Source organism: Magallana gigas, chromosome 5 (genome assembly GCF_963853765.1).
Source record: "Magallana gigas chromosome 5, xbMagGiga1.1, whole genome shotgun sequence".
Taxonomy (NCBI): Eukaryota; Metazoa; Mollusca; class Bivalvia; order Ostreida; family Ostreidae; genus Magallana; species Magallana gigas.
In genome coordinates, this window is record NC_088857.1 from 31,407,915 (window position 1) to 31,435,903 (window position 27,989).

Below are 27,989 nucleotides of genomic sequence, written 5' to 3' on the forward strand. Positions count from 1 at the left end.
TATATAAATAAACATTCAATACGTATAGTTTCATAAATAAATCGTATTTATTTTTCAAAGAGAAAAAAATAGAAGTTTATGTACAGGGACCTGTGTACAAAACGCAAGTTCATCGGAGAAAAAATATAACAAGAGACGACGCCATTTTTGGATACCGCCTCGCTTCATTAGCTGTTTTCTTATTGTTATTGTTCAACTCTACGTTCATGTATGCGTTGGTTTTGAATAAATGATTTCTTCATTCATAGCTCACTGCTGAAGAAATCATAATTGAAGTACAGGTGGTAAGATTTCTATGAGTTTTATTTTTCTGTGGGAGAAGTCAAGGATCGAGTTGTCGATATTGAATGTTTACGCGAGAAATAGACAGTTTAAGTTGATATACATTTATACGTAAATGGATTAAAAATACGGAGAATGGATCTTACAGAAAAAAATGATAATAAAGGAAAACGTTCTTGCCTGCTTTTATAATATACAATGTATATATTTATAGAGTGTAATATGAAGTAAACAACCTTAGAAAGTTGTGACCAGTTACGGCCGAAGAAAACACTACTTGTGCGTCCCGATGATAGATACCGGTTTTTGGCGTTCTTTCATTGTTTTCATAATGAACATTCTGAGTCGTTAGGAACGCCAAAAAGCATGACTATTGTATATTTTAATATAATAAACACCTTAAACCAATTTATTTAAGCTAAAATCCTTACTAAGTTGTGTTTACAATATTTACACGTCGATCAATTTGATCGTTATTGCCGACTTCATCGTCGCTTCTTCGGCTTATTTAATAATATATAGATTTAGACCGACTATACAAAAAAAAACAACGTTTGAAAATTTGAATCTTGGTTATATTTCTGTGAGAAAACAATAAAGATTAGACTTACTGTTAATATTTGTGAGAATGTTTTATAAGGACAAAGTTTGGGGAATATTGGTTGGATTAAATCGTTGCCCCAACATTAAAACTATTAATCTACTGACAATGGGCCAACGTCACGCCAGCCTGTTGGTGCAATGTTGCGCCGATGAGCAAAATTACATTGGGCCGATGTTATTTTCCGACATTGGGCCCACATAAATGATAACATCGGGCCAACGCTGGGCCAATATAAGCTTGCTATCTGGGGGGTAGATCGATAGAGAAAACATGCATATCGCGACATTTGAATTTCATCGCTTTCAAACTTACGAATTAGCCAGATTATTTTATGAAAACGATAATAAACTTCATTTTTAATGAGTATAGAATGATTTTATTTAAAAAATTCCGAAAATTGAAAAACATGCGATGTGTCCTAGCTATACGCAAAGTCAACAAACATTGTACTGTTGTGTATAACAGGTTATCGGCCTTTACCAAGTTTTGCAATTTAAAACTTTTTAACAAACATCTCAAAGCAGGAAATCAAGACAATAACTATTCTGAAACTGTAGGGAAATCGGTAAAACAACATCAAAATACAGTTGTGAAATCATAAAGACAACAATCCAACACAGCAATGAAACCAAGTAGACAAAAATCATGGAACAGCAATGCAATCAGGAAGACAACGATCATTTTATACTTACAAAATTAAGACAACAACAGTCATTCCAGAAAAGGTAATATCACGAGGACAATAATCATTACCCAGCAGTGTAATCACGAAGATAACAATTATTTCTCCGTTGTAAAATCGTGAAGAAAACCATCATTTCACATAAGTGAATTGAAGAAAACAACGATCACGATGACAGCAACCATTATACACAACAGTGATATCAGGAAGACAACTTTTAGCGATCATTGCAGGAAAACAATTGTTCTGCAATGTCGCCTCCTTCATATCCTGCATGAATCACCAAAGAAAGCATTTCATTGTTTAAACAAATCACACTTTCAAATTTTAGGTAGATCTGAAGGTTAACTTATTCCAAATTTTAGAATAGCGATTTGCAACAGGGTAGAAAAGTACGTGGGGAAGTAGATTTTTTTTATTACCCATCAATGTAATAATTGTAAAACAAATTTTTTAAAAACAAAAATCATTAATTGATTGTAAGTCAATTTCTTTCAAACAGTAATTAAATTCAAACTTTCAATTTTGAAATTGAATTGGTGCCATGATATAATTATATTAGTCGAAAATATAACTTGAAAAGTTTCCTGTTTATGAAGAAGTAATAAATGTACAAGCGTTTTACCTTCTACGTTTGGATACAGACATGTCGACCGTCTTCGAGCTTTTATCAAATCGATCGAATGCATATGTACGTAGTAAAGCAATGCACAACCCGTAAGGCAAACGGGTTCAGTGATTCATATACTCTGTGTAAACTTGCAGTATTGTAAGCTACAAAACTGACGATAAGTTACAAAGTAATTGATAGTAAGATAGCAATTTTGCTGTGTTTTAACTTAAATCTGAACGGTGTACCTGACTTGTAATGAAATATCTTTCAATGTAGATAATATAGTGCTTAAAAACTGACCCATAAAACAGAAAAAACCCATTGGCATTCGCTTGAGTCGGGTCCCCATTTTATGAACCATAAATCTATTGAAAGAGCAATATATGCCAGTATTACTTCATCAATCATACGAGTAAACATCAAAAAATCGTTTTGTATACCACAACTTTGGTAGGAATAATCTAAATCAATGAATTAATTAAGAGCTTAATTTGCATTATACTTTTTTTTAAAATGTGTTTTATTTTTCATAAGCTGATGCGTTTCTATACATGTCAGCTAAAAGAATAGGAAATCATTATCCCCATATTGCTGTGAAAATCAAGGTACTGAAGTACTGACGGGAGTTGATTTTATTGATTAGTGTTTATTTTAAAATCAACGATACGTAATCTCGCATGGCAAGTAGTTTCTAAGCTTTTTTGAATAACTACAAATATTTTTTTAATATGAATTATCGGGCTTTATCCGACAAGAATTCCTAGCTTTAGACAAAAACCCCATGAAAGAGAAAATTAACTCCATCAAACTCTACGATGCATTATATGTGTTACTAATCGGAATATTTGTAGATAATTGTATGCAAGCAATACTGAACTCCGGCGTAGGAATACATACGACTACAAAATGTAACTAAATTGTTCGTACATGTTCCATTTAAAATCTGACTCTTTTCAAAGTATTTATAGATAAGTTTCCTGTGAAAACAACGCTTCTGAATATATTACATCGAATATTTTTGGTTATTTTCGAGTACTAAGTCTTGTCAGCGGTGATGGTTTTGCTATGGTTCAAACACTGTTTCACTTCCGGTTTGCCAGAATAACTGCATAGGAGAGTTGATTAAAATAGATTTTAGCGCTAGCGAGTTCTATCATAAATCACCAAGTACTTTCGGCCACTTCAGTTTTTAGTTTCAGAACATAAACATGAGTAAAAAAATAGCAAGCAAAATGCAATTGAATACCAATAGCGATTTCTATCATAAATCACCAAGTACTTTCAGTTGTTAGGTTCAGAACATCAAGCTGGGCTAAAAAAAAATATAGCACGCAAAATGCAATTGAATACTTACATGTATAAATAAAATCATAGTATATATTTTCCATTGAAACTATGTATCAAATAGAATAACATTTGTTAACAAGTTTATTATTGAATTACGTAATGGTAATATTCCAACTTTTAATCAAGTATTTCGTTCCTCATTTTAGACCCCCACATATCTAAATCTTTACTTTGTAATCTTTAATATCGTCATTGTTAATTACATTTATGGTTTATGCAATTATACTGATGGCTTATACAGCCTAAAATTGAACTTCTGAATAAAATTAAAAAAATAAACATTTTCGTCTGTCTCTTGTAAAATAATGTTTCTATATAAATGGCTGTCATATGCAACTTAATTATTCAAGATTATTGTATTTTAATCTTTTTGCAAAACCTCAAAGAGTATTACTGAATCTGATCATTTTAATTTAAAAAAAATATTGTTCGCTTAATGTTTACCAAATATCTCCATTCTCTTATATGTATATGTCACAACATTTACAAGAGAATGATACCAAAATATTAAAACAATAGAAGGTTTCTTTTGTTAGTTTCTTCGGGGGAAATAGTTACGTCCAACAACAAAGATGGTTATTGGTAATTTTCGTTCATATATTACTTTAATTCTTCATATTTAATGTGTTAAAGTGTGTAAAATACCAATATCTTTTTTTTTTTGGTTAAAACATCGATGAAATTAAAAAAAGAAAAAGAAATGCTTTGACGTTTAAGGCATTGTAACTGTTCAAAAGATTTAATGGCAATGTTCATTCATTCAGGGACGTATATATATGCACGTCCCTATCCATCATAATGTTTGTAAACACTGCATAGGAAGTTGGTTTTTATTTCGATAAAGTATACAATATACATTTTTCCACATTATGTAATAAAGGATGGGGGTAAACTTTATCGCAGAGACAAGTCTTAAGTATTATGCAAGTGCTTGTATCTATTTAAAACTTTCCACGTATTGAAACAATGCATGGATTACTAAGACATTGTATTTTTAGATCGATAAATTCTTTTATAGCTACATTGCAAACACGGACAGTACGGATTTACAGAACATATGTACATGTAATGTGGACATTTATTAACGATTGAGAAGAGAGCATAGTAAGTTCTGTCATTTAATTCAATTTAATTCAAAGATATTTTATTGATATTCAAATGGATTGGGTAATAGGTGTAGCCTATCTAAACCCTTTCTCAATTAAAAAAAAATGTAACTTTTGTCAATTGAATATTGAAGATGAGTATCATTTTATTTTAAAATGTCTTGTTTATTACAAGTTAAAAAAGTTTAATTAAATTCATTGGTATAAAGCATAATGTAATTTAGGGACATTTATACAAAAAGCCAGATCGTACAAAAATTCACTCTCTTATTCAGTAAAGTAAAGTTGAGATATGCATGTAAGTGCATTTTAAGATAATAGAACTGTGTTATACACTTAAGTAATATACTGTCTGTATTTCAGCTTTGTATAATTACAGTCATTGTGATCCATGACCTGATAAACTATTTGGCTGAAACAAAAAACAAAGAAAAGGTCTCATGTCAGGCTCTTAGTTCTAATAACTTTCATTAATGCATGAATATTGGCTCCTACTTCTCAAGAAATAAAGGGAAAAATACTCAAGCCATGTAAACAGACTAATGTAAATTGATAAACATGTAGATCATACAATAAAACCCAATTAATTCAGTGACTGCATCCATTAAATTACATCTCTAAAGCGGACTGATTGGTAATCATAATTTAATTGCCTTGTAAACTTCCTCGATCTGTATATGTTGTGTATTTACTAATCGTATGGTACATACCATTTATATTGTAGATGGAGAGGGCGATCTAAGTTACTGCCTAATCTCAATTAATTGTACATGTATGTTAGTACAATAAAAAAAAAAGGTTTAAATCCGACGAGTTTTTAGTAATGTTGTGTTGTACAGTATTGATGATATGTCATTTCTGTTATACAGTAAAAATTAAAAATACTAATTATAAATACAAAGTATCAATCTGACATCAGGAGATCTTTTCAAAAACGTTTTCAGGTTCAACCACCCTCTGTACATTTATATATTCATTGTGCAAAAAATAGATCTGATTCATAATAGAATGCACACGGTTATTTATCCATGCCTGACGGGGCCTAACAAAAAGACTCAAATTTTTAATGAATTGTCAATAATAGTCATTTCTTCCAGGGATAGTTAGAAATAAAGATCTCGTATCAAAGGTCATTAAATCCTTAAAATTGTTATCTTTTACGTTAAAATTTCTCTATGCGGGTCATTTCTTATTTTTTTCTCTAACTAAAGTTGTAAACTGTATTTTTTATAACTGCCTCAAAATTCAAGTGGTAAGATGATCAGGTATGTCACCAGCTGTATATTTCTTTATTTACTAATGCTAATTACAACATGTCGTTTGTAACAAACAAAAAAACCCCCAAAAAACCTTCTGTGTCAAAATTTGTTTAGGGTGTTTAATTAATCACATATCAGATATGATCCTAATTGTTTTCATGCCTTTCAATAAATGATCTATCAAAATAAATTTGCATTGTCTTTGAGTTACAAAATCTGATTGTCCAAATCAAACATAGAATCGTGAAATTAAAGTAGTGTTGAAAAGTATCTTCGGTTTTTAAAACATTCTCAAGAAATGTAATATAATGAAGAATAATTAATTCAAAGATCAAAAAAATGAATGTAAAAATTAAACAGATTTAAAAAACATATTTGAGTGCATTGTCATAAACATATTCTTGAATATAAACATTTTATACATGAGAATATCGAATATTGAGAATATTATTTATCGATTGTAGTACGAGTTATCTTTCCAACTCCAAGCAGTTATCTCCCGTCTCGTGTTGTTTACACTCACCAGGGTGCGCGCTATGTGAAGAACGATGGTCTGCTACTTCAGTCTCTGAAAATGGATTTTAATGATCGGCGGGCACTTCTACGCTCTCAACAGAGAACAAGGTAAACGCTAGCAAGGTTTTTATTCTCATCCAGACGAATTATACAAGCTTTCGTTTTCTGCCAACAAATGTTCGCATGAAATATATTAGATTCATTGTTTTATTGTCCTGCATCCAAATCAAAAATGTATTGGATTTCTGAAGAAAGGCCATTAATTCTGAATGACTTCGCTCGACACTGAAAGTTGATTACAATGTCTTTCATTTTTTTGCATGAGTGTTTCTTTGGTAAATGTTTCAGTCATACTGTATCACTGTAGCAACCTATGGTGTTCTTTTCTTCTGTCATTAGAGGGTCTTCTGGATCAGCTGTGTTTAGCTTCACTACCAATAACAGTCCAATGTTTTAGAAATATTGGCACTTATTTACTGAATAAACCCCCAATTTTAACTCAAGCTTTAACAGACATGCTCATAACTTCTTATATATTATTTTAATTACTTATATTTAAAAAAAAAAATAGACCTACATGCATGTGTATATTATGTACACCTATGTTTTAAACTCTGCAATACGTGAATAATTTATTATTTAACTTGTAATTTGATACACAATATTTATGTACAAAATCTGTTTAATACCATGCTTTAACATTGTGGTTGCTTAGCATGTATATACTGGTACATGTATTTTAGGCTATTACGCTACCTTTAAAAAATTAGTTGATTGCCCTCTACTTCAAAAAGGTATTATAATCTTCAAAAAAACTGCATTTAAAAGTGAATAAACTGTAGATGTTGGTTTTTTAAATAATTTGTAAAAGAATATATCACAAGCTTTTTCTGTCAGTTGATCTTGAGATTGAAAGCAAATAAACAACTTCTTAAAGATGGCCTTGTGTACACCAGCAATATTCCCAAAGGAGGTGCTTGCTGATGCCATGAAACTGAAAGCAATTTTGAATTGATGTTTGCTCTGATATGGAGAGATTTGACATGTCTCTTAACAATACGGATGGTATAAATCAGAAAACATTATGAACCCTCCCTCTATTTGTCATGACAAACTGATTGAGTGTCAGCCTTTGACGTTTACGGATTCTGACTAACTGATGCTTTAGCCTGTTCTTCTAATGTCTTCTGTCTTCTTTGAGAAGTCATCAGCAGAATTTGATGGGTGTTAAAATTTTGTGAAGGAATAAAGCTTCACTGTATTATATATCAAATCCAGCAACACTGAAGTTTGTTTCACTTAATTGAAAACTTGTGGCGAAAGCTGGCTTCCTCTACGAAATCTAACACTTAAATAAGATTCAATCATTGACTCTCCAGTTCCTCATTGCTTTGTGTTGCTCCTATGAAGCTAAAATTATTTGAAAAAAACCCAGAAGAAATAATGTTCGCACAGGCACAGGCACAAACAAATATGTGTGTATACCAAACATGTTTAAAGATTAATACATTATTTACTACCGATATTAATAGCTGTAACTATGGTTTGGTAGTCTATTATAGTACAAGACTGGTCAACATTGCATTTAAATAACCTCCCAAGCAAAATTTTTTAAGCCAAAAATAAAACAACGACCAAGTCATAGGCTACATATTTAAAGCATTTTATCAAAAACACATTCATTGAATTGAGAAACATAACGTAGTACTACCCGTGTAATTGATACCAAGGACATGGTGTTCAGGACAATTCGGTTGATTGTATTCTTATAGGTGTATGTATACATTGTTTTGTTGTATATAATCACACGCTGAATGCTTTTATCTGCATACTTTAAGAAGTCATCTGTAAGATAATTCAGGTGAAAAATCACCCCTTAGCTGGCTTAACATTTATTACACTGCGAAAATCTGCCTGGAGTAATCATTCATGTCTATAAAGGAAATAACTTGTAATCTTTTGAAAATTGTTAAAACTGGTAAGTATTGTTTGTATTGTAATGAGATCAGGAATGAATCATTGTAGATCATTTTGTTAGAAATCTTTCTTATTACACCTTCACAGTCTTTGAGCTGTGAAATGTGTCATTTCCACTGGTTTATATATCCCACTTCTTGTGATGTACCTGTTTTGATTGTTATCAATTAGAATGAGATGTCAGAGGTTATTATTCATTTTCATCCCACTTAAATGTGTACTGACTGTTCTATGCATTTTAACGAAATTTCATGATTCTACATTTCTTTAAGTGTAGTTGGGATGACCATTTTAGATATTTGAAGTGTGAAAATTGTCATGGATCCTTTTGATGGGGAAAAAATTGGAAGAGGGCTAAGTTATTAAAAACTTATTACATTGTAATAAGAACTGTAATTTACTGAGTTGAAATGAGTTCTCATGTTTCATTGGTTAGTGCTTGAAATATTTAATAATTTTCTGAATTTCAGGGACTAATTTTGAGAAAAACCCAGAAGCCAGGATGCCAGGATGTCCAAGGCAAGAGACAAGACCATTCGCCCCCAGTACTACAACATGACCTATAGTAGTAGTTGTAAGTATTGCTTGACCCAGTTCTTGTAGTTTTGAAATATTCCTCGGTGCCTTACGTTTAATTTTAATGTCTTCGATTTCAATAGCTATGAAATTTCTATGGGGGGAAAACTTGTCTTTTGAGTTTGTGTTTAATATTTCTCATTTCTATTCGCTGTTCTAAAAATACTGGTTCTCTTTTATTAGATAATCATGCCAAGCGAGATAAAAACCTTGAGAATTTGTCATGGTACGGGAGTAAATAATCATAAAAGCTCTATGGGGTATTGATTTCAGAACTTCCTGGTCAAACTTTTAAAAATGTCTTTTTAAGTTGCAATATATGTTATATGGCTGTTATTTTATAAACAGTATTATCGTATTAGCAAAATAGGAGGAGACCAGAAAAAGTATATGATCAGGGTTGTCTCTAAAAATTGAAGTAGAAGGAAGAAATAAAAAAAGTAGAAGGGGGGTCTGGGGGTTTTGCTTACAGCTACATTGTGTTGAAATGCAATAATAGCCAGGTAATTAAGGCATTATAGGCGGGGGAATTCCCAGCCTACCGGGTCTTAGAGCCAACCCTGTACATGTGCAATTGCAGGTACTCCAGGCATTATAAGTCATAAGATAACTAAAGTACCACTACTAATGTTTGCTTTAGATTTATAAAAAAGAAGTTTTAATGAGCTCTCAAGCACAAGGACTTCAAATATAGAGTTTGGAGCATTATGTCAGAGCATATCAGATTAATTTTTTTCAGTACAGTATAGGGTATCAGATCAGAACAGCTGTTTCCTTGTCAATAGTGACAGTGTGAGGCTTATCAGTCCCCCTCAGTGACAGCTTTGTGACCTATTGGTCAGGTGAAACCTGTGGTCAGTGTATACATGTACTGGCCCTGACTCACCGGTCAGCTATTCCACTGCGACCCCTCAGGAGGAGTTATGTGTAGGTGTGACTCTGTACTGAGATACATGTATAGATAGATATCTTTATCTACTTCAGTCTTGTTCAATCCTAATTAGCTGGTCAGGGTTTTTTTTGGTATGATGATAATTAGATAATCAAAATAAGCTGATTTATCATTAGCCCTGTGGCGATAGTGACTTCATGGCTCCTATTGGCCAGCACTGCTCTTCAGACTTCGTATGATTCATGCTAGCTAGTGTATTGATCCATGTAGGGTACTTAATATGATGGAGTGTTGCTTTTCTCTCTCTCCCCCCATCACATCTCATGCTAGAGAGAAATGGAAATTGTGTTTTAACACAAAGCTAAATATTTAAGTATCATTAACAGAAATACAATAGATTGGGGGTTTTTTTTTTTGGTATAAAGTAATGTAATCCAAGTTTAAATCATTGCATTAAAAAAGTAAAGAGAAGCTAGAAGTAAAATAGAAAATATAACAAGAAACGAGAAAAAAAAATCTTTTATCTACACTGAAGTAAACTTGCAAGATTATTTGTGTTAAAAATAAAACCATGCAGTAAAATGGGAGTTTCAGAACCCTGTAAAAAAAAAGTCAATTTTATGTGATATATTCTTGATATGAGGCATTTGGCTGGGATAGGGGTGAATGGCTATTAAGATTATTCTCTCCTCTCCCCTTCCCTTGATATGATTAAGTTACATGGCATGATGGATGGGGACTGACATATTTCACTGAGCATTTTGTCTGCCGCTGAAAAAAGTGAAGAATTTTAAAGAAAAACCTGCGGGGAAACGTGTTGCTGTTTATAAATTTTTTATGAAAGTAAAAATGCATGCAGGCATCTATTGTGCTCACGATTTAATGTTCAGGGTCAAAAATGAATTTCCCAAAAATTAACTGTACAACTATAGGTCAACTTCATCGTCTACAGGATGAAGTTTAATTTATCATTTTTCTTCTTAATACATGTACAGATATTTAATAATTCTTCTATTTGTCATAGAAGAATTATTAAAAAGACTCTTGTTCCCTGACAGAGGTGAAGACACTATAGAGTTAAGTGTTTGATGATAAATCTACAGCAATTAAATGTATTCATAGTGAATGAACGCCAGTTTACAGTTTATATATTATTTATTTTGAAAATGAGAACAGGCCAAGAAAGTGTTTATACTTACAGTCAATTGTTTTTCTCATTGTTGAGGCATACTGGTACGTTATTATACCAGAATACTGTATGATATAATCCTACAGCAATTAAATTTGTACATGTGTGTCACATGATAATGACTAAATGCCAGCTTACTACAGTCTCTCTCTCTATATATATATAAATGTTTATAATATCCTACTATAGTAAACAAGTACTTGTCTGTATATGTACATGTTTGACAAGCCCAGGATATATTGCATACGAGAGGGACTAGTTGTGTCATCTCCATGTAAACACAGTAATTACCGAGTTGATGCATTCCGTATGTCCCTCCCTTTGAAAAGGAAGTAAATGCGAGGGAAGTAGAAAAATAGTGTTTGGTGACACAAAGACAGGGCCTTTTGTTTACAGCGTTTCTAGTGGTCCGGTGTCTCTCCAAATTTTATGGTCCTTATATACCTGAGTCAACTCCGATATCGAAGGACCTTTAAAAAAAAATAAGGGGGAGAAGGATTGCAAGTGTTGTTGTGTCTCAGTAAACAATGTCCCGAGGTGTATGTGTGTTGTAAGTTCATGCTATCATAGCCACAAGGCGGAAGTTGTCACATGAATCACAGTGTGGACAAGGATTAACTTTTTCTTTCACTCAGCAAAGGAAATCTATTCATATTTGTGTCATTTTCTTTTCATAGTCTGATTGCTCTGTGCATTAAACGGATAATTTGAACAAGTGTGATGGTGGATATTTACATTGGTGCAGGGAGATATTCAGTCTGATTGATTTTTACATGAAGGAAATCAGAATTGTTCACCAGTTTTTAAATGACATGTAGCATGGAGTGTTTAAGTTTGAGAGGATTTGTCTCCAAAATTCACTATTAGTGAAGGAATTTAAGGAATTTTTATTTTCTCACCCTCTGTCTCAGCTGAAAGCATACAAAAGGGCAGCATGCAGAAGGGTGTCAATTCGTGAAATGTAATGAGAAGTGAATAATCAATCAAACTCACTCCACACAAAAACATTCCTGACCTGTGTAGAAAGAGATTTCTTCTGTACAGAGTACCAGTATATAGTTCTTTTGACATTGCTTGTCCAGTCTGTGTTTGTACCTTAAGGCTAATCTAGCTGCCCTCCCCCCATGAACTAGGTGGGAGTGTGTGTCCCTATAGTGGTGGTACTTCAGTTCATTGCATAAGGCGTGGTCACTGAGGGGGAGACACTATGTACCATTTGACTGTCAGTGAGGAGGGGGAGGATGAAGACAAGAGACATGATTATATCACTGTACTTTCAGATGGAGGTGAAAGCAAGCCACTGCCAACATGGAAAACCTATTGTAAGTATATTACTTAATTACTTCATTAATTAATAATTATCATACTGTACAGAATTCTCTGCAATGCAATAAACAAGATAGAATGTAGTATGATTGGTAATGGTACATGTAGTGAATTGTCAAAGTAGCTTGATAATGTAGAAATGAAGAGTTGCAGTGTACTGATATTGAATTTGCATCATGGTCATTGATCAGAGACAGACAGGCAGATGGATAGGCAGAGTACAATAAGAGAGAGCAAGAGAGAGAGAGAGAGAGAGAGAGAGAGAGAGAGAGAGAGAGAGAGAGAGAGAGAGAGAGAAAGAGAGAGCACTGCATGTACATGTGTCAACATGGGATCATGAGAGAATATCCTTACTAATGTTATCAACCACTTGACTAAGTTGTGCCGTCTTGGGATTGTACTCTCTCTATCGTCCTTTATCCCTAGAAATGCCACCCATATCTGACAAGGAGACAAAGACAGTGCATTAAATTGATATATTGTTTGGAGCAGGCTGATATTTTTATTTGGCAAGGTAGCTGACTCATCGGTGATATAGAGTGGAATACTTGAAGGTTTTAGAGAAATTCATGACTAATAGCTCGCAACAGAACCAGATGTTTTCTTCAAGTATTTTCTGTTAGACATACATAAAGTGTAGACAGACTGACATTAACCGTATCCCAAAACAAATAAATTCACATGTACATTTTTGCAAACTGTATAATTTACTGTGAGGCAGTTTTCTCTCTTTCCATAGCATCTGCCTTTAGGATGCTAACTAAGCATGACAGAATATTTCTACCCTTGTTTTAAAACGGAAAAAGGATTTTGACAGGAAGGTTTACAGGATTAATGTTGTTTTATGCCTCCATGCGAAATCACATCTATAGCTGATTTGTACAGTTTCTATGACCATATATGACCTGTTTATTAATTGATGCTTGCTAGCTAGCTGCCAATATTATATCAGTGTGACATTGTATTACTTTCTTATCTATATATAAGCTCTATAGTAGTACATGTACATGCATTTACCTGTCCCCTTTCAACTTATTCAACCAAATTATAAGAAGAAGCAATAATTTATATTTTATTTTTAAGTAACAGAGTAGCGAGAAAGAACTGCTAAAAAAATTCAGTTTTTTAATTACAAGAGGGATGTTCTTTATCATCGAAAAAATGTTAACCTTTTCACGTTTATTAACTTTTAAAAAAAATTTATTTATATTCTCCAGAATCATGTGTTGCTGATTCATACTCTTTGAGACAGGTTGTTTTACTCAGGTATAAGTTTGAGCAAGTTTCGTCTCCCAGAAGGTATTAAAATTTAGTCCTCTAGACTGTTAACAACACATTTTTTCTTTTCTTTAAACCACTGTGGTTCAGTCAAAAAAGTGTTCGCTTTGTTGATGAGTGGACTTGAACTCCATTTTTGACAAACATATTTAAAACTGTAAAGTCAACATGAAAATACCAGTAGTTACAAGCTGTTACCCACATTAGATAGGACAGGCGCAGGTCTTTTGGATTTATAGAGCTTAAAAAAACCCCCTAAAAATTACTAAGTTACAGGGTGAAATATATGCTGGCAGTGTACCGTATGACTGGCTTTTTTTCCTACGGGTACAAATTTTTGAGTTTTGTATTTAAATTAGGTACAGTTTCATACTCTGATTTTATTGGTTACATTTACTGAAGCGATGACTATAAAAAAGTAAAAATTTTGGGATAATTTTTTTTCTTTTTATATGATCGTATTTCGAAACTAAGCCTAAAAATTGCACCTGCAGGTAATTTCAGTTATACAATTATTCTGTGGTGTATAAAAACCATGTTTATAGACAAAAAATTTAAGTACTTGGTGTATACTGATGTGAACTCCTTCATATAACAAATTAACCAGAATTGTTTTATATGCTGTAACGTACATCACATGTAAATCTGAACCAATTAGATTGATTGCGTTTGGGTATTTAAAGGGACTTGCACACGATTTGAGCTCAAAATTTTCAATTTTGGTTTTTCAATTTTAATGTTTAGAATGGTTAATATGGGTATTTTTAATGTTTTGCCAAAATTTGAAAGTCAAAATATTGAGTTATAAGTAATATATAGAGTTTGAAATTCTTTGTTATGTAAACAAAACTCAAGTCTTGCTATTGGTTACATATTTGTTTTATTGGTATAAGTTTCAATCAGATGTTGCTTTCTTCTGTTAATAGTATTAATTATGAACACGTTGAATCAGTTTACCTTAATTGTTTGCCATGAGTCAAATGGTAATTCCATACTTTTCATTATTTGTAAACAAATATAAGACTCGAGCTTTGTTTACATGACAACGAAATCATACCTCGGTATATCTCTGATAACTTGACTACCAACATTCAAATTTTGGTCATCCATTCAGAATGAGCATGTAAACTTGTGTCCAAACTATTTGTATATATGTATTTTATATATATGTATACAATAAAATATGTTCAAATCAATGAGCATGTAAACCATTTGATACATAAAAAAATGAAAATAAAATTTTGATCTCATATCGTGTCTAGGTCCCTTTAAATAAAAGATTTGTCAGAGGGTTTTTTTCATTGTATGCATGTGATTTCCTTGTCATAGAAACTAATACCTGTGTAAATATATAGAGTATCATATATATGATAATATGCCAGTTTAAATTCAAAGCTTTTCATCAAATGATAATATATACATGTGATGCCATTTAGTATGAGATTAGATGCGTGTTTGTTCTAAACTTCCTTGTCATAGAAATGAATAGCTATACCAAACAATATAGACATGTATGTATCTGATATTTGACGATATGTCACTTTAGATATAAAGCTTAAATTTCATCAAATGACAATACAAGCTGAAGCATATGATACAATGTACCATTGATAGTACATTGAAATATTAATAGATATTTGTATAGACTGCTTCATTCATAGTGCAGTCATTCTTTGGACTCTAAAATTGTATTTATGTTAATTGTTGAATTTATACCCAGTTTTCCCTGCATATGAGCAGACCACTAGTTCATGTACAAATGTATGTGTTTACTGCCTATATAGAAACAGAGTCCTCGGTCAGATCATCACCGTCCACAACTTTGTGATGTGGTGGTACAAGAAGCCATATTGTTTTTTACCACATGACTCGCTGTCTAGAGTCTACGATCAAAGTGTCAGTGTTAATGTTCTGATGAAATATCTTGGCTTGTGACAAAAAAAGGGACATGGTGCACTTAACATACTCTGCTCCCGGCCAACTTGTGTAACATGGTGTAGTTTGTGGTCTCGTAGACCTCTTACACTGGGATCAAGATCCCCCTGTTTTACATGTCTGATGTAAGGTATTAGATAAGCTAGAGTAGTATCTATGACCATGATACAAGCAATGATCTTCAAATAGAGAAAAGTACACCATAAAGCAACTGTCAGACAGCTTGTCTGCACTATTTGTAACTCAAAACATGTATCATTATGAATATTATACATTTTATGGCTAGCTGTATTTTAATCCCAGCAAATAAAATGACTCAACCCTCTCTCTTTTGCAGTATATACCTTGCAGCTTCAGGCACCAAAACCAAAGAAGATTGTATGTCAACACGAGGCAAGTGCTATATGTAACGACCCGACTAACACTCCTCTTCCGCAGCCAAGTTATTTTTAAAATTGATTACATGGGGATGTAGCGGAGAAACAAGGCTCTTCGCCTGTCAATGATGAGATGTTTTTAAGTGTATTTCAATTATTGAAGTGCCGTCTTAGGTTTTTAAAAGACAAGTGTTGCATAACAGGACGTAAAACAAAATGTCCAACAATCTTTTTGAACAGAAGAGTCACTTTATGTTTCTATTTGTCATAATTTTTTATTACAGATCCCAGGCAAGCCAACTTTCTATGGAAAAGAGTAAGTGAAATGACTGAGACTCTCTTCACAAAATGAAACAGTGAAAGTCAGATTTGAAGTGTCATAAATTTATTGCCAACATTGAATACTATTGGTTTTATGTTTTATACAAAGAAGTTACAAGTACTATTCATTTTAGAGTCCTCTACATTTTTTGGAAAATTTTCGCATACAATACTATGTTCTTTGAGATATCTAGCATTCTTTTGACTTGAAAATTACCCCAAAAAAAATTTGGGGAAAAATATCAGGCTTTAAAAATTAATTGATGATCATAAAAACAAAAGTGCTTGCTTTATTCAAACTTGGGAACTGAGTGCTAGAGGACCGAATCTTTACCAATTGCGCTACATAGATAGACACCCAATTTTGGCAAAATAATCAAGTTTACAATGGGCTGAAATTGCCATTTCGTGATGTACTAATTAACATTTAAAGTAAAAGTCACTGGGTGTTGAGGACCCTTAAAGTTATCATGCAGTGTTGCATTAATTATCACATAGATAAATTTGAACAATTCATTTCAATATTAATGAATGTAAATATTCATGTGCAGATTCCACGGCAACATAACACGTGAAGAAGCTGACCATCTGTTGTCCATTGCGGGAGATGGGAGCTATCTGGTCAGGAAGAGTGAGAGGGCCGCTGATGCCTACACACTGGCCATCAGGTAAAATTCAGACAAACAGGTCACTTATTATTTACGCTGACTCTTATTATTGACTTTCTATACATTTTGATTTTCTATAATTGTGGCTACTAAGAGGCCCCTGTTTCTTTGTATTAAAAACACCCCTTTTCCCAAGTTATTGTGAAAACTTTCTCAATAATTCATTTCAACCATAAGAAGGTATTCTCCCAAATTATGTGTTAATTTTTCCAGTTAACTATACCTGTATGGATTATACACTAATACAATAACTTAACATATCTGTGGAAATAAGAGTATTTTGAAAGACCAGAGCTCAAAATATGATGAGCTTTGATATAAAATCATTTTCGTGGTATCCCCCAAAATGTCCCCAAAATTCCCAGTTGTAATGCCTCACTACCCAAATGAAATGTTGAAACAGAGTGTCTTAAACTTCCTCCACATCCTAACACAGCTAGTTATAGCAGACGTCTTGTTTTTCACTTGAGTTGACAACAAAGAAAAAAAATGGGATGAACAGATTAAATGAAAATAGCTTACAGAAAGAAAGACACATCAATATGTATTTTTTCCTGGTTATTGCCATTACAATTTTTCATCATCAGAAGGAAACTGAATCAATATAGGATTGTACTTTGTGCATTTAATTACCTGTTTTTACTAAGGACTTGCTATGAAAGGCACTTGACATGTGAACTGTGAGCTGCACTTGTTCTGTGTTTTTTAACACTGCGCTCAAATTTTTATCCTGTCCTGTGATTGTGGTTAAAAGTATTGCAGTGTGGAGTAGTTTAGACAGGAAACCTCTACCAATATTGTACTTATAGTATTGTACTATTGTACTAATCTTGTATGTGTACTTACTATGTAACCTCTTCTGCCTTTAATTTGCAAACCAATCACTGAACTTTTTTCTAAGGAAAAAAAAAAGTACTCTTCTCCTAGAATCAATTGACTTTCTTCACTGAGAATTAACGGACTGTCATTTATAATTTTATTGTTGATACATTTCTATGCACAATTCTTCCACAGAATGAATTCGTTTTGAAATATTTTGATGTAAAACATAAAAATTTTAGTAAGGGATATTTTGAGGTAAATTAAGATAAGAAAGTCACTTTTATGAAATTGAAGCAGTGTGTAGGCTGTGTGACTAGATCAGTGATCAATTGTGCATGTGATGGACTATCAACAACCAACATGTTTACACAGCATCCACAGAGCACATTTATTATAAATTTATTAAATAAATACTCCAATGAGACAAAAAAAGAATTTCAGTTGTTTCCTGATACATGTATTTTTAACTGATAAATATATTTTGAGAAAAGTTATGTAATGTAGTGCATTTGAGTATTTATAATTGCATGGATATCAATGTTGTTATAAAGGTCTGAAATTGGGATTTTTATAAACTGACTGAGGTACAGATGGTGGTATTTTTGCAAACTCATTTATTTGGTATCCCACTCTTTAAAGAATATTGCTATTATTCCACTTTTTCATTCAGTGAATTTTCTTTTTCTGGGTATTTTTGTATAAAATGAGTTTTACTGTGTATGCGGTGTGTGGCAGGTTTCATTATTTTTCAAACGAATTTCTCGGTAATCAATAAACTGCTACCAGTAATTTTTGGTAGTAAGCTGTTACAAAATAAATCGGAGATGGCGTGGAATTGTCTGATTATGAAAACCATAATTCAACTTTCTGCAGGCCTTTTATACATTTGTATGGAAAAGACTTTTTGTTTACTGATCAGAGAGCATGATTATGAGTTGTGACTATAAAGATAAAGATAAATAAGTATTTCCCATTCCTTTCAAGGGTTCTTATATTATTTAAAATTCTTAATAAACAATGTGATAAATGCATCCTTTGGTTACATTAGTTAGGGGTATTAAGTAGGAGTGTGTGGCATGAAAATATTATGATTTCATAGAAGCAATATTGTATACAGGGTAATTTTTGCCCTGAGGAATTTTCACCCTTCTGCACTTGAAAACAGTTTCTCCCAGTTTTAAATTCGCCCAATCACATTTTTGTCTAAAGAGGGATGATATGAGACATTGGAATTCACTCGGTCTTAAATTCACCCGCTGACAACATGAGCGAAAGGCGAAAATGGGCAATTATTCCCCTGTGCATGTATACAGTATCATATCAAGTCAGTGATGTAAGAATACCTGGTAATGATTTATGAAATTTATGTAAACTTCATATAATCACCTGTTGTTTTGGGTGGTCTCTCATCAGTTTTCTTTTGAATGGTTCAAAAATTTCAATAAAAACATTAGTATTAATCTGCATTTTCATCTGGATAATAGGATTTATTATATTTTCTTATCATTTTGCTCCTAATAATTGGCTGGGAATGGGGAGTTTAATTTAGATTTTATTTCCCTGATCTCTGTTTAACTGTGTACATTTAATACATGTAAATGAACTTGTCTATTCTGGAACAGGAGGAAGGAATATAGTACATCAGATGGAGCGTAATAGCAGTATCCCTAATTTTTGATTTAATAATGTAAAGCTGCTAGTTGTCGGAATGCCAGCGTGTATATTTAGATTTGTTGTAATGTTCATTTTATTGTTTCCTTGTCGCGAGAAAAAATTCTCATGATTTTGCAACAACAACTGCATCTGGAACAAGTTGTTTCTACTTGAGGGATATTATGGTTTCCAAATGAAGCAAACATTTTGAGTCAGGATTTACTTCATTCTGTTTGAATGCTTTTCTGATTTAGAGGCTGTTTTAAAGTCTTAACAACACACATGGAAGACATCAGATTTATGCACAGTCACACACCTACCCAGTCTACATTATTTGGGATTAAATAAATTAAATACACATATTTGCTCGTCACAATGCATCAAAACACTTCCTCTGAATGTATTTAATTTACTTCAATTTTTATCAATGTGCATATTAATGATTTCAATTTGAATTTCACTTTTAAAAGTGCTCATATTAGATATCTACACTGACACGAACATTGGAAAGACCACTTAATTAACAAAAAATTGTCTTGTCCGTGATAAACTCGATCCATTTAATTAGCGGAGAAGATTTCCATAAATATCCTGATCAAGAATGATACAAGCAGAAAGGGAAATGAATAACAAAATATAACTATCAAAAGTAAATATACCATTAAGCATGTGTCCTGAGTGTTCCATAGTTGTTCCAAACACTTCCCTCTGATGCTCTAGCTAGCTGGTTCCATGTGACTTCAAATACTCAAGTTTCATGAATCAAAAGAAGAATTATTTATTATTTACGATCCTTATGTTTCATAAACATGAAGAAGAAAAAGCCATACCATCTAAACCAGATACACAATAAAATTTCAGATTCTAAACATGTAGATTTAAAAAAGATGAATGAAGATTCCCTGAAAATTTAATTGTTCCTACCATTGAATCATTATACATGTAAATGTATTTCCTTTTAAACTCTTGAATTTCAATTTTATCATACATTATACAGATCCCATAAAATACAGTAATACTTTTAATACCGTTATGTTTATTTCTATTTGTTGCAGATTTGACAGTCAAACCAAGAACTACAAGTTGTACTATGATGGCCAGCACTACGTCGGGGACAAACGCTTTGATACTGTGCACGACTTGGTGGCTGATGGACTTATCCACTTCTATGTGGAGCTCAAAGCCTCTGATTACATAGCATCGTTATCAAACGAGTCCAATTATGCAGAATCTCCATACCTGGCTTACACAGACAAGCGGAAGCGTCTGCATCGTTCTCGTAAGTCTGTGAACAGTAAGCGACTTGAGTTCGGAGAGCAGTCCCAGGGAAGTAGTGGTAGTGCAAATGGCAGTGTACAACAACAGGTGAGGGAGCATCTCAGGAGTTAAAAAACAAGAAATATAGAGCTAGATTAAAGGTTTCTTAAATCTGGGATGGTAGGATATTGGAAAAGAGCCAATTTTAAAATTGTGTAAGAAAACAGCAGTTTCAAACTTTGTACAAGATGTAGTCAATACTAAATATGCAAGTTTGAGATATTATGAGCTGTAAATTTTACATTGATATTAATTGACTCGTCCTTTGTCATTTTTCAGTATTTAGATGATGAACTGGATAGTATAGATGATGTGGAGAAATATGAAAAAGCTCACAACTTTAAGGTAATGAATTCTAAGCTATAATATAAAGTTGCATGATATCAATGCTTTTTTCCCCCTGTTTATAAGCGTGTGGAGAGATGAGATTTATAATAAGAATGGTGTTTGACTTTGATTTGCAGACTCAGAATTTCATTGGACTGCACTGGTGTGACTTTTGTGCCAACTTTATGTGGGGGCTCATTGCACAGGGAGTGAAGTGTCTAGGTAAAATATGATCAATAAAATTGGTTTTAGTGAATACATGTATTTATCTATTCACTATTTAGATTTTAAATTTTAAGAATTTGGAAATGGGGTGGGGATAGGGGTATGATTTTTTCAGAAGGGTGAGTTCTTTTAATGGAATTTTTTTGTAAAATTAATCTTGGGATATGACTTCTGTGTATCTACATTGTATTTGTATCACTTTTTGTCTAGTAATAATTATCAATAGAATTAATTGAATTTCACTATATGAGGTTAATACTTATATAGTGACAATTGCTGTTACTCACAATACATAGTACATGCAATCTCTCTTTTTTACTGCAGACTGTGGTTTTGAGGCTCACAAGAAGTGCTCAGAAAAAGTGCCAAACGACTGCCTGCCGGACATCAAGTTTGTGAAGAATCTGTTTGGTGCCGATCTGACGACTGTGGTGAAGGCGAGGAACACACCGATCCCTGTGGTGGTGGAGAAATGTATCAAAGAGATCGAACACCGAGGTCAGTGCTTGTTCATGAATTCATTGAATATTAATAAAAGGATTTGTATTTTTAGTATGGTAATTAAGCCATTAATTAAATTTGGAATTTCTGGTCAGTGTCTGGCCACTTATGGAAGTCATCACTTTTAAGAATAGGTATACCAGGTACTATTTATTGAATTATGATGTTTCAGTGTTATAGTGATTGAATTAAGATGGGAGTACAAAATGATACTAAATATTTTGCTTGGAAAATGTTTGTGTTAAAGTAGAACTGATTGAATCCTTATTACCTGCTAAGTAGTCTCTACAATTTTATCACTGAGTGAGGAAATAATATAAATTACATTGAATGTACATTTTAATTATTTTTTGAGCAGGTCTAGAAGTAGAAGGCTTGTATAGAATAGCCGGACTTCATGACGAGGTGGAAAGCATCAGGATGGCTTTTGACAAAGGTACATAATTATTAAATTTAACCAACCTTAACATCTCACAGTGAGATTGACATTCCAATAAAAAGTATTCGAATAATCTATTAAAGAGTTTTCCCAAGTGAGACTGACATTCTGATATGAAATTTTCGAATAAAAGAGTGAATTAATAAGACTAGACTAGGGATATTTAAAGTAACACAGACATTAAGATTTTTAACAATTTTCAAAGAAGATATACTCATAGCTTGATACAGTTTGAGAGAACAATGTTTGAAATGTTATACAGTGTATATATTTTTTAACAGATGGAGAAAACACGGTGATCAGTGAATCGAAGTATGATGACATTAACAGTATAACCAGCGTTCTCAAGCTATACTTCCGACTTCTGCCCATACCCCTCATTACATTCGAAGCCTATAGGATCATCATTGACACTATGAGTAAGTACATGTGCATGCGTACTAAACTAGACAAGTGCTTTGTGTTAATTTCTCTATCGCCATACTTTTTGTTGAGTAGTGTAAGCTTACATGTATTTATTGTATCCGCAGTATAGTATTATGTTTGATTTACTTGTTTATTTTAAAGCATCATGTGACTGTGGGATCAGACACTCCAATTGATTCCAGTGTAATTTTTTGGATTCATATTTGAGTATTTAGAGAATATTTATGTTACAGTTGGATAGAAACAAACTGCTCAACCATTCCATTATGCAATTCTCTTGACATATCCAAATATTTAACTGTCAAATTGGTGAAAGTTATTTTGTATGATTAATATAAATACACAATAGATATCAACTAAAATTAAAATAAAAACGCAAATGAATAAACAATAGATATCAACTAATATTTAAAAATCGTTTAACATATTATCTGTATGTTATAATTTTTGCGATATCAAAATGATTGCCAATAATTTGAAAAATACCCCACGGCCCAGAAGCACAAAATTTACATGTATTTGGCATAATGAACTTGTTAAACTTATTGATACATTGATATGAACTTTTCCATTGAGTTTGATGAACTCAACAAATTAAATGGAACATTAATATCAACTGACTTAATCTGACTCTTTTGGATCAAATTAGTGTATGTTCAAATTTCTGTTATGTGATGAATTCTGTTGAATGTTCTTGTTTTCAATAAACTTCCTATTCTGTGATGAAACCTGATGAATGTTCTATTTTGTAATGAATCCTGAGTGTTCTATTTTTTGATGACCTTGATGAAAGTTCAACTTTGTAATGAAACCTGAGTGTTCTATTTTTTGATGACCTTGATGAAAGTTCTACTTTGTAATGAAACCTGAGTGTTCTATTTCTTAATGACCATGATGAAAGTTCTATTTTGTAATGAATCCTGATTGTTCTATTTTTTGATGAACCTTGATGAAAGTTCTGTTTTGTTTCAGAACAAGACGAGCCCCGCTCTCGGACTCAGATCATCAAAATTAAGGAGGGCCTGAGTAAACTGCCCCCGGCTCATTACCAGACTCTGCGCTTCCTACTCGCTCATCTCAACAGGTTCTTATATTACTTTCCTTATGATTACTACCGTTTGTACATGTATTTGCATTAATTTAGGTAACAACATTGTTGGAAAATATGTGTATGTTAAAGAAATTTATATGGTAAATGAAATTAAATGAAAAAAGAAAAAGTACTGAAGAAAAGAAAATAAAGTTTCTATCACATTTCTTTGTTGTTATTTTTAAGACTGTTTAGCAGTCTCATTTTGATTACAATATTTCTTCAACAGATGACCCAAACAAAAGACAAGATTTCTTGTTATTCAAGTGAAATAAAATTTCAGCAAAAATGATTACCAATCAACATTAATTAACAGACTGGGTTTCTTGTCATTTAAGGGTAACAGAACAGAAAGCGACCAACATGATGGGATCTGACAACCTGGCCATTGTGTTTGCACCCACGCTGATGCGCTGCCCCGAGCCAGACCCTATGATGAGTCTGATGAATGCTCAGTTTGAGCAAAAGGCTCTAGAAACGATGCTGGTCAAGTTCAGGGACTTGTTCTCCAGAATGAGTACCACTCAGAACTTTGAAGCCAATGCAAAGAGACCTAGCTTTGATGCTTTAAGAATTTCAGACCAGACCCCTCATTTTGACAAAGTCTGAGATCAACATGGGATTATGTTTACACTGTGCTTGACTTGTGATTTTATATTCGTATAACAAGGAAATGAGCATCTAAAAAAATGATGTAGAATTTCATTTGAACTGAAACATGGACCACTTCTTGCATGAAAGGAAGAAAAAACAAGACCATGGTTTTTAACAGAAAACATTTTTAAGCAATATTGTATGACAGTTATATGAAAACTTTGATCATGTTGTATGAATGTTGTTTAGTTGTGTGAAGTAAATGTATAGGATATACTTAGAAGAAAGGATTATGTACAATACGCTTCTGTATACTCAATAAGTTCCTTCTGTTAAGCTTCATGCAAACGTTCCTGAAAAAAAAATACTTTCATACTATCTATATACTTTTGTACATCCTTAGTAAGACTTACATTTTTTTAGTATAAACGTGGAAGAGTCACAATGTAATTTAGCTAATTTTTTCTTCATACCTGTCAAAATCATCCCCTAATGACCACCTAATGTAGGTAGTATTTGCCTTTTTTTTATTACAAGCCTGTAATGTGCTTCCAGTATGAAATAAAAAACTATGAAATAACAAAACAGCTGTTAAGTAAATTTTTACAGTCCCTGAGTACTCTTACCAAATTATGAATAGAAAACGGGACATTTTTAAATGTTAAGTGCATGAGTGTAAATTTTTTTATGTATATGCCATTATCTATGTTTAGAAACAGTAACTGCATTGAGAATGTCAAATTTTATCATTTGTGAATGGCATACTTTCTTACTCCATTCAATACAATTGATTGTTTATTTATGATTATATTGATTTTAGTTTTCAATTTGAAATTTTTTTTGGTTTCAGATTCAGTGTATTAAAGTGTCCAAGAAGCAGCATTTATGTTTACATGACCACCTCAATTGTGCATGTATTGAAATTTAGTACATGAGTGACAATAGTTGCTCAGACAGAACTTTCTTTTGGTTATTTTCCTATTTAACATACCGCTCTGTATGATAAAATCATAAAATATGTAAAATCACTTACCCAGCATGCAACTTGCACACACCAAACTGATTTTTGCCTGTTTTATGGGATTTTTGGTCAATGGTTATTATTGCAATTTAATTCTGTTCAGAACAAACAAACCATATATATATATATACCCACCTATTGACTGTGTTACTAACTTATTTTACTGCAATTGAATTATTTTAAAAAGTCTGTATTCCTAGTCTTAATTCCCCTTGACTATAATTATTTTATTTGAATACAAAATTCTAGCGAAAAAATTCTGTTGGCAATGAGAAATGAGTCCCCATGTTCCCATTATATTCCACCATGTCATCTCATCCAAAGATTTGGTATTCATTTCATGTCATATCATGTCAACAGCCACTTGTGTATCTTAGGTCTTCACTTTTTTTTTTTTTATAAAGATGTATTAATTTTGTTTAGTACTCATTTTTCTTTTTATATAGATGTGGACTCTGGCATAGATGTGATAGCATGTTATAACATTTCATAACAAACACATGAGAAAGTTAATGTTGTTTGTATTTAAAAAAGCAAAAAGAAGTGCTGGTACATTTATTTCTTACAATATGATTTGTAGTATTTTGTTCATGTGTGTGAATTTGTGCTGTTTTTACTTTGGAACAAAAACATGAGTCAATAATGTCGTGGAATCCATTTATTTTGTTCCATTTCATTTCTTAGGTTTTTTTTGTAATGTGTATTTGTATACTAAGTATTTTTTTCCATGTATTTTACCAAATTTCAAATAAATGTGAATCAAATTTCAGTTTGAGTTTGTTGTCAAGAAGAGAGGTTAACCTTAAAATTCTGTTATCAAAGATAATAGTATAAATTGACCCATTGCAGATTTATTCATTGTAATGCAAATTGCCCCTAAAATTTAGAGGTTGTAACTTTGTTAAGGATGGAACAATTAGCAATTAATTTTGACAGCTTTTAACAAGTAGTCATTGTAAACTAGCATCTTTGATTGCTCTACCCCAACAAATATTTAGCCTCTGCAATTTAACCATAAAATTGCCTTTTAGAATTGGTGAGTATATTGTACCTTATGTTACAAAGAGGACTCTCAGGTAAAGAATGCGCAGAGACCTTGAACCATGCAGGATTTTAGGTGAAATCAGAACTCTGAAAAAATCACCTGAACCATTCTCTCTCTCTCTCTCTCTCTCTCTCTCTCTCTCTCTCTCTCTCTCTCTCTCTCTCTCTCTCTCTCTCTCTGGACGATTTGGCAGGTGTTTTTTTTATGTTACGTATTTTCAGTACTAGTAATTTCACAAAGATTTTACTACCAAATTTATTAAAAGGAAGATCGATGCAAATAATGCTTTCTTTGATGATCATGTGGGCTATGAAGGTAACGTTAGCTTGATCATTGCAGTTTTAACATTTTTGATTAATGCGGTTTATATGTATTTTCTCTACAATGTCGCTAACTTCATATCCCACACGAATCACCACCCCCCCCCCCCCCAAAAAAAAAAAACAACCCAAAAAACCCCAAAAACACTTTATTGTTTTATTGCATCTTTGTGCATAAGAATAGTTTTTAAAACGTACCCTCAAATGGTACGTTTTCACCAGGGTTCGTTTTCTCCCGATACCATTTTTGTTTACCAACGACTCTAGGGGCGTTAATCCTGACTGTGAAAAAAAAAACGCCTAACGGAAGAGGATTTGTTAGAAACAAGACTTCGGAAAGCCATATAATTTTTGATTGTTTTATTTTCCACATCTTTACTGAATAATGCAAAGTTCACACATACGCTTATTTATTATGTAAATTGTAATGGTGTAACGTACGTAAGTACTGTCAGGACGGCGATCGTCTCCACGATCGATGGAGTTAAACTATACAATTTTTTTTTTTATCAAAATGTAATATTATTACTAATATTATTATAAGAAAATAAAGTATACACCATAGTAAAGCACACTTAATTTTAGAGTGTTTGTTTCTGTTTACTTTTGACAGAGAAACATCGAACTCTGGGGGAGAGACCCGAGATGTTGCGATTGTAAGCAAAGTAAATAAAATAAATATTTAATATTTATCAATTTAGCCCCCGTGGACTGTCACAAGAAAAGCTGCTATAATCAGTGCTCCTGTATATGATGACAACGGGGCTCAGTCTCAGATGCGATATAATCTCGGGAAAAGAAAAGGACAAGAAGAGAAGGGTAAATTGCGATTTAAAGCTACCACTATTGTGTTAAATACTAGTTAAATTTGAAATACGCTTTTATCAATATCACATTTAAATTTGATTTAACTAATACTTTCTTCTTACAATGTCTGATGATAGAATATGAAGTAGGCCTATGGGCAAGAAAGAAAACCCTGTGAAATCATATGGAAAAGTCTTGTTCGTGAACTAATTCTCATTAACGTACATATTAAATATAAGTTTAAGTTGAAAAAAGGGGTAGTTAACTATCGGTTATTCGAAAAAAGATGTGACAATGGCTTATTTTAAAAGTTTTTTTTTTAGTCTTAATATCCGATGAAAGTGGAATTTCTCTTTATGAACGTTGATAAGTGTGAAGCTTTTTTTTTTTTAACTTCAGTTTCTACAAGTTTAAGTGGTATCACGTTTTAAACAGATCTCCATTGCGTTCATAC

At 32.5% G+C, this 27,989-nt stretch overlaps 2 protein-coding genes across 7 annotated transcripts in view; one reads left to right on the plus strand and one right to left on the minus strand.

Annotated features, from left to right (window-relative positions):
• LOC136275400 (uncharacterized) overlaps positions 1-11,224 on the minus strand; it is a 28,622-nt gene extending 17,398 nt beyond the window's left edge. Inside the window, exon 1 of one of the 4 annotated variants that reach the window (XM_066084365.1) lies at positions 11,054-11,224. Coding sequence is in view for 2 of the 4 variants with exons in the window: in XM_066084363.1 (XP_065940435.1) it covers positions 2,194-2,216 (23 nt within the window). In the remaining 2 variants the exon portion in view is untranslated. Of the gene's footprint in view, positions 1-1,578; positions 1,775-2,193; positions 2,404-11,053 lie in introns of those variants that run through there. The other 3 variants (XM_066084363.1, XM_066084364.1, XM_066084362.1) reach the window with 3 other exon arrangements.
• Positions 6,367-26,132, plus strand: LOC105333427 (N-chimaerin). 3 transcript variants are annotated; one of them, XM_011436394.4, is made up of 14 exons: positions 6,367-6,517; positions 8,857-8,960; positions 12,324-12,365; positions 15,920-15,975; positions 16,244-16,275; positions 16,832-16,948; positions 20,479-20,788; positions 21,020-21,085; positions 21,205-21,289; positions 21,617-21,790; positions 22,152-22,229; positions 22,514-22,651; positions 23,631-23,742; positions 24,087-26,132. In XM_011436394.4, exons 2-14 carry the CDS (start codon positions 8,897-8,899, stop codon positions 24,355-24,357), a joined length of 1,545 nt encoding a protein of 514 aa, XP_011434696.3. In that variant the 5' UTR covers positions 6,367-6,517; positions 8,857-8,896; the 3' UTR covers positions 24,358-26,132. The 3 variants fall into 3 exon arrangements, with proteins under 3 accessions (XP_011434696.3, XP_011434697.3, XP_011434695.3); XM_011436395.4 differs by lacking the exon at positions 6,367-6,517 and adding an exon at positions 8,243-8,387; XM_011436393.4 differs by lacking the exons at positions 6,367-6,517; positions 8,857-8,960 and having other exon boundaries at positions 11,413-12,365.
• Positions 26,133-27,989: the final 1,857 nt, after the last annotated feature.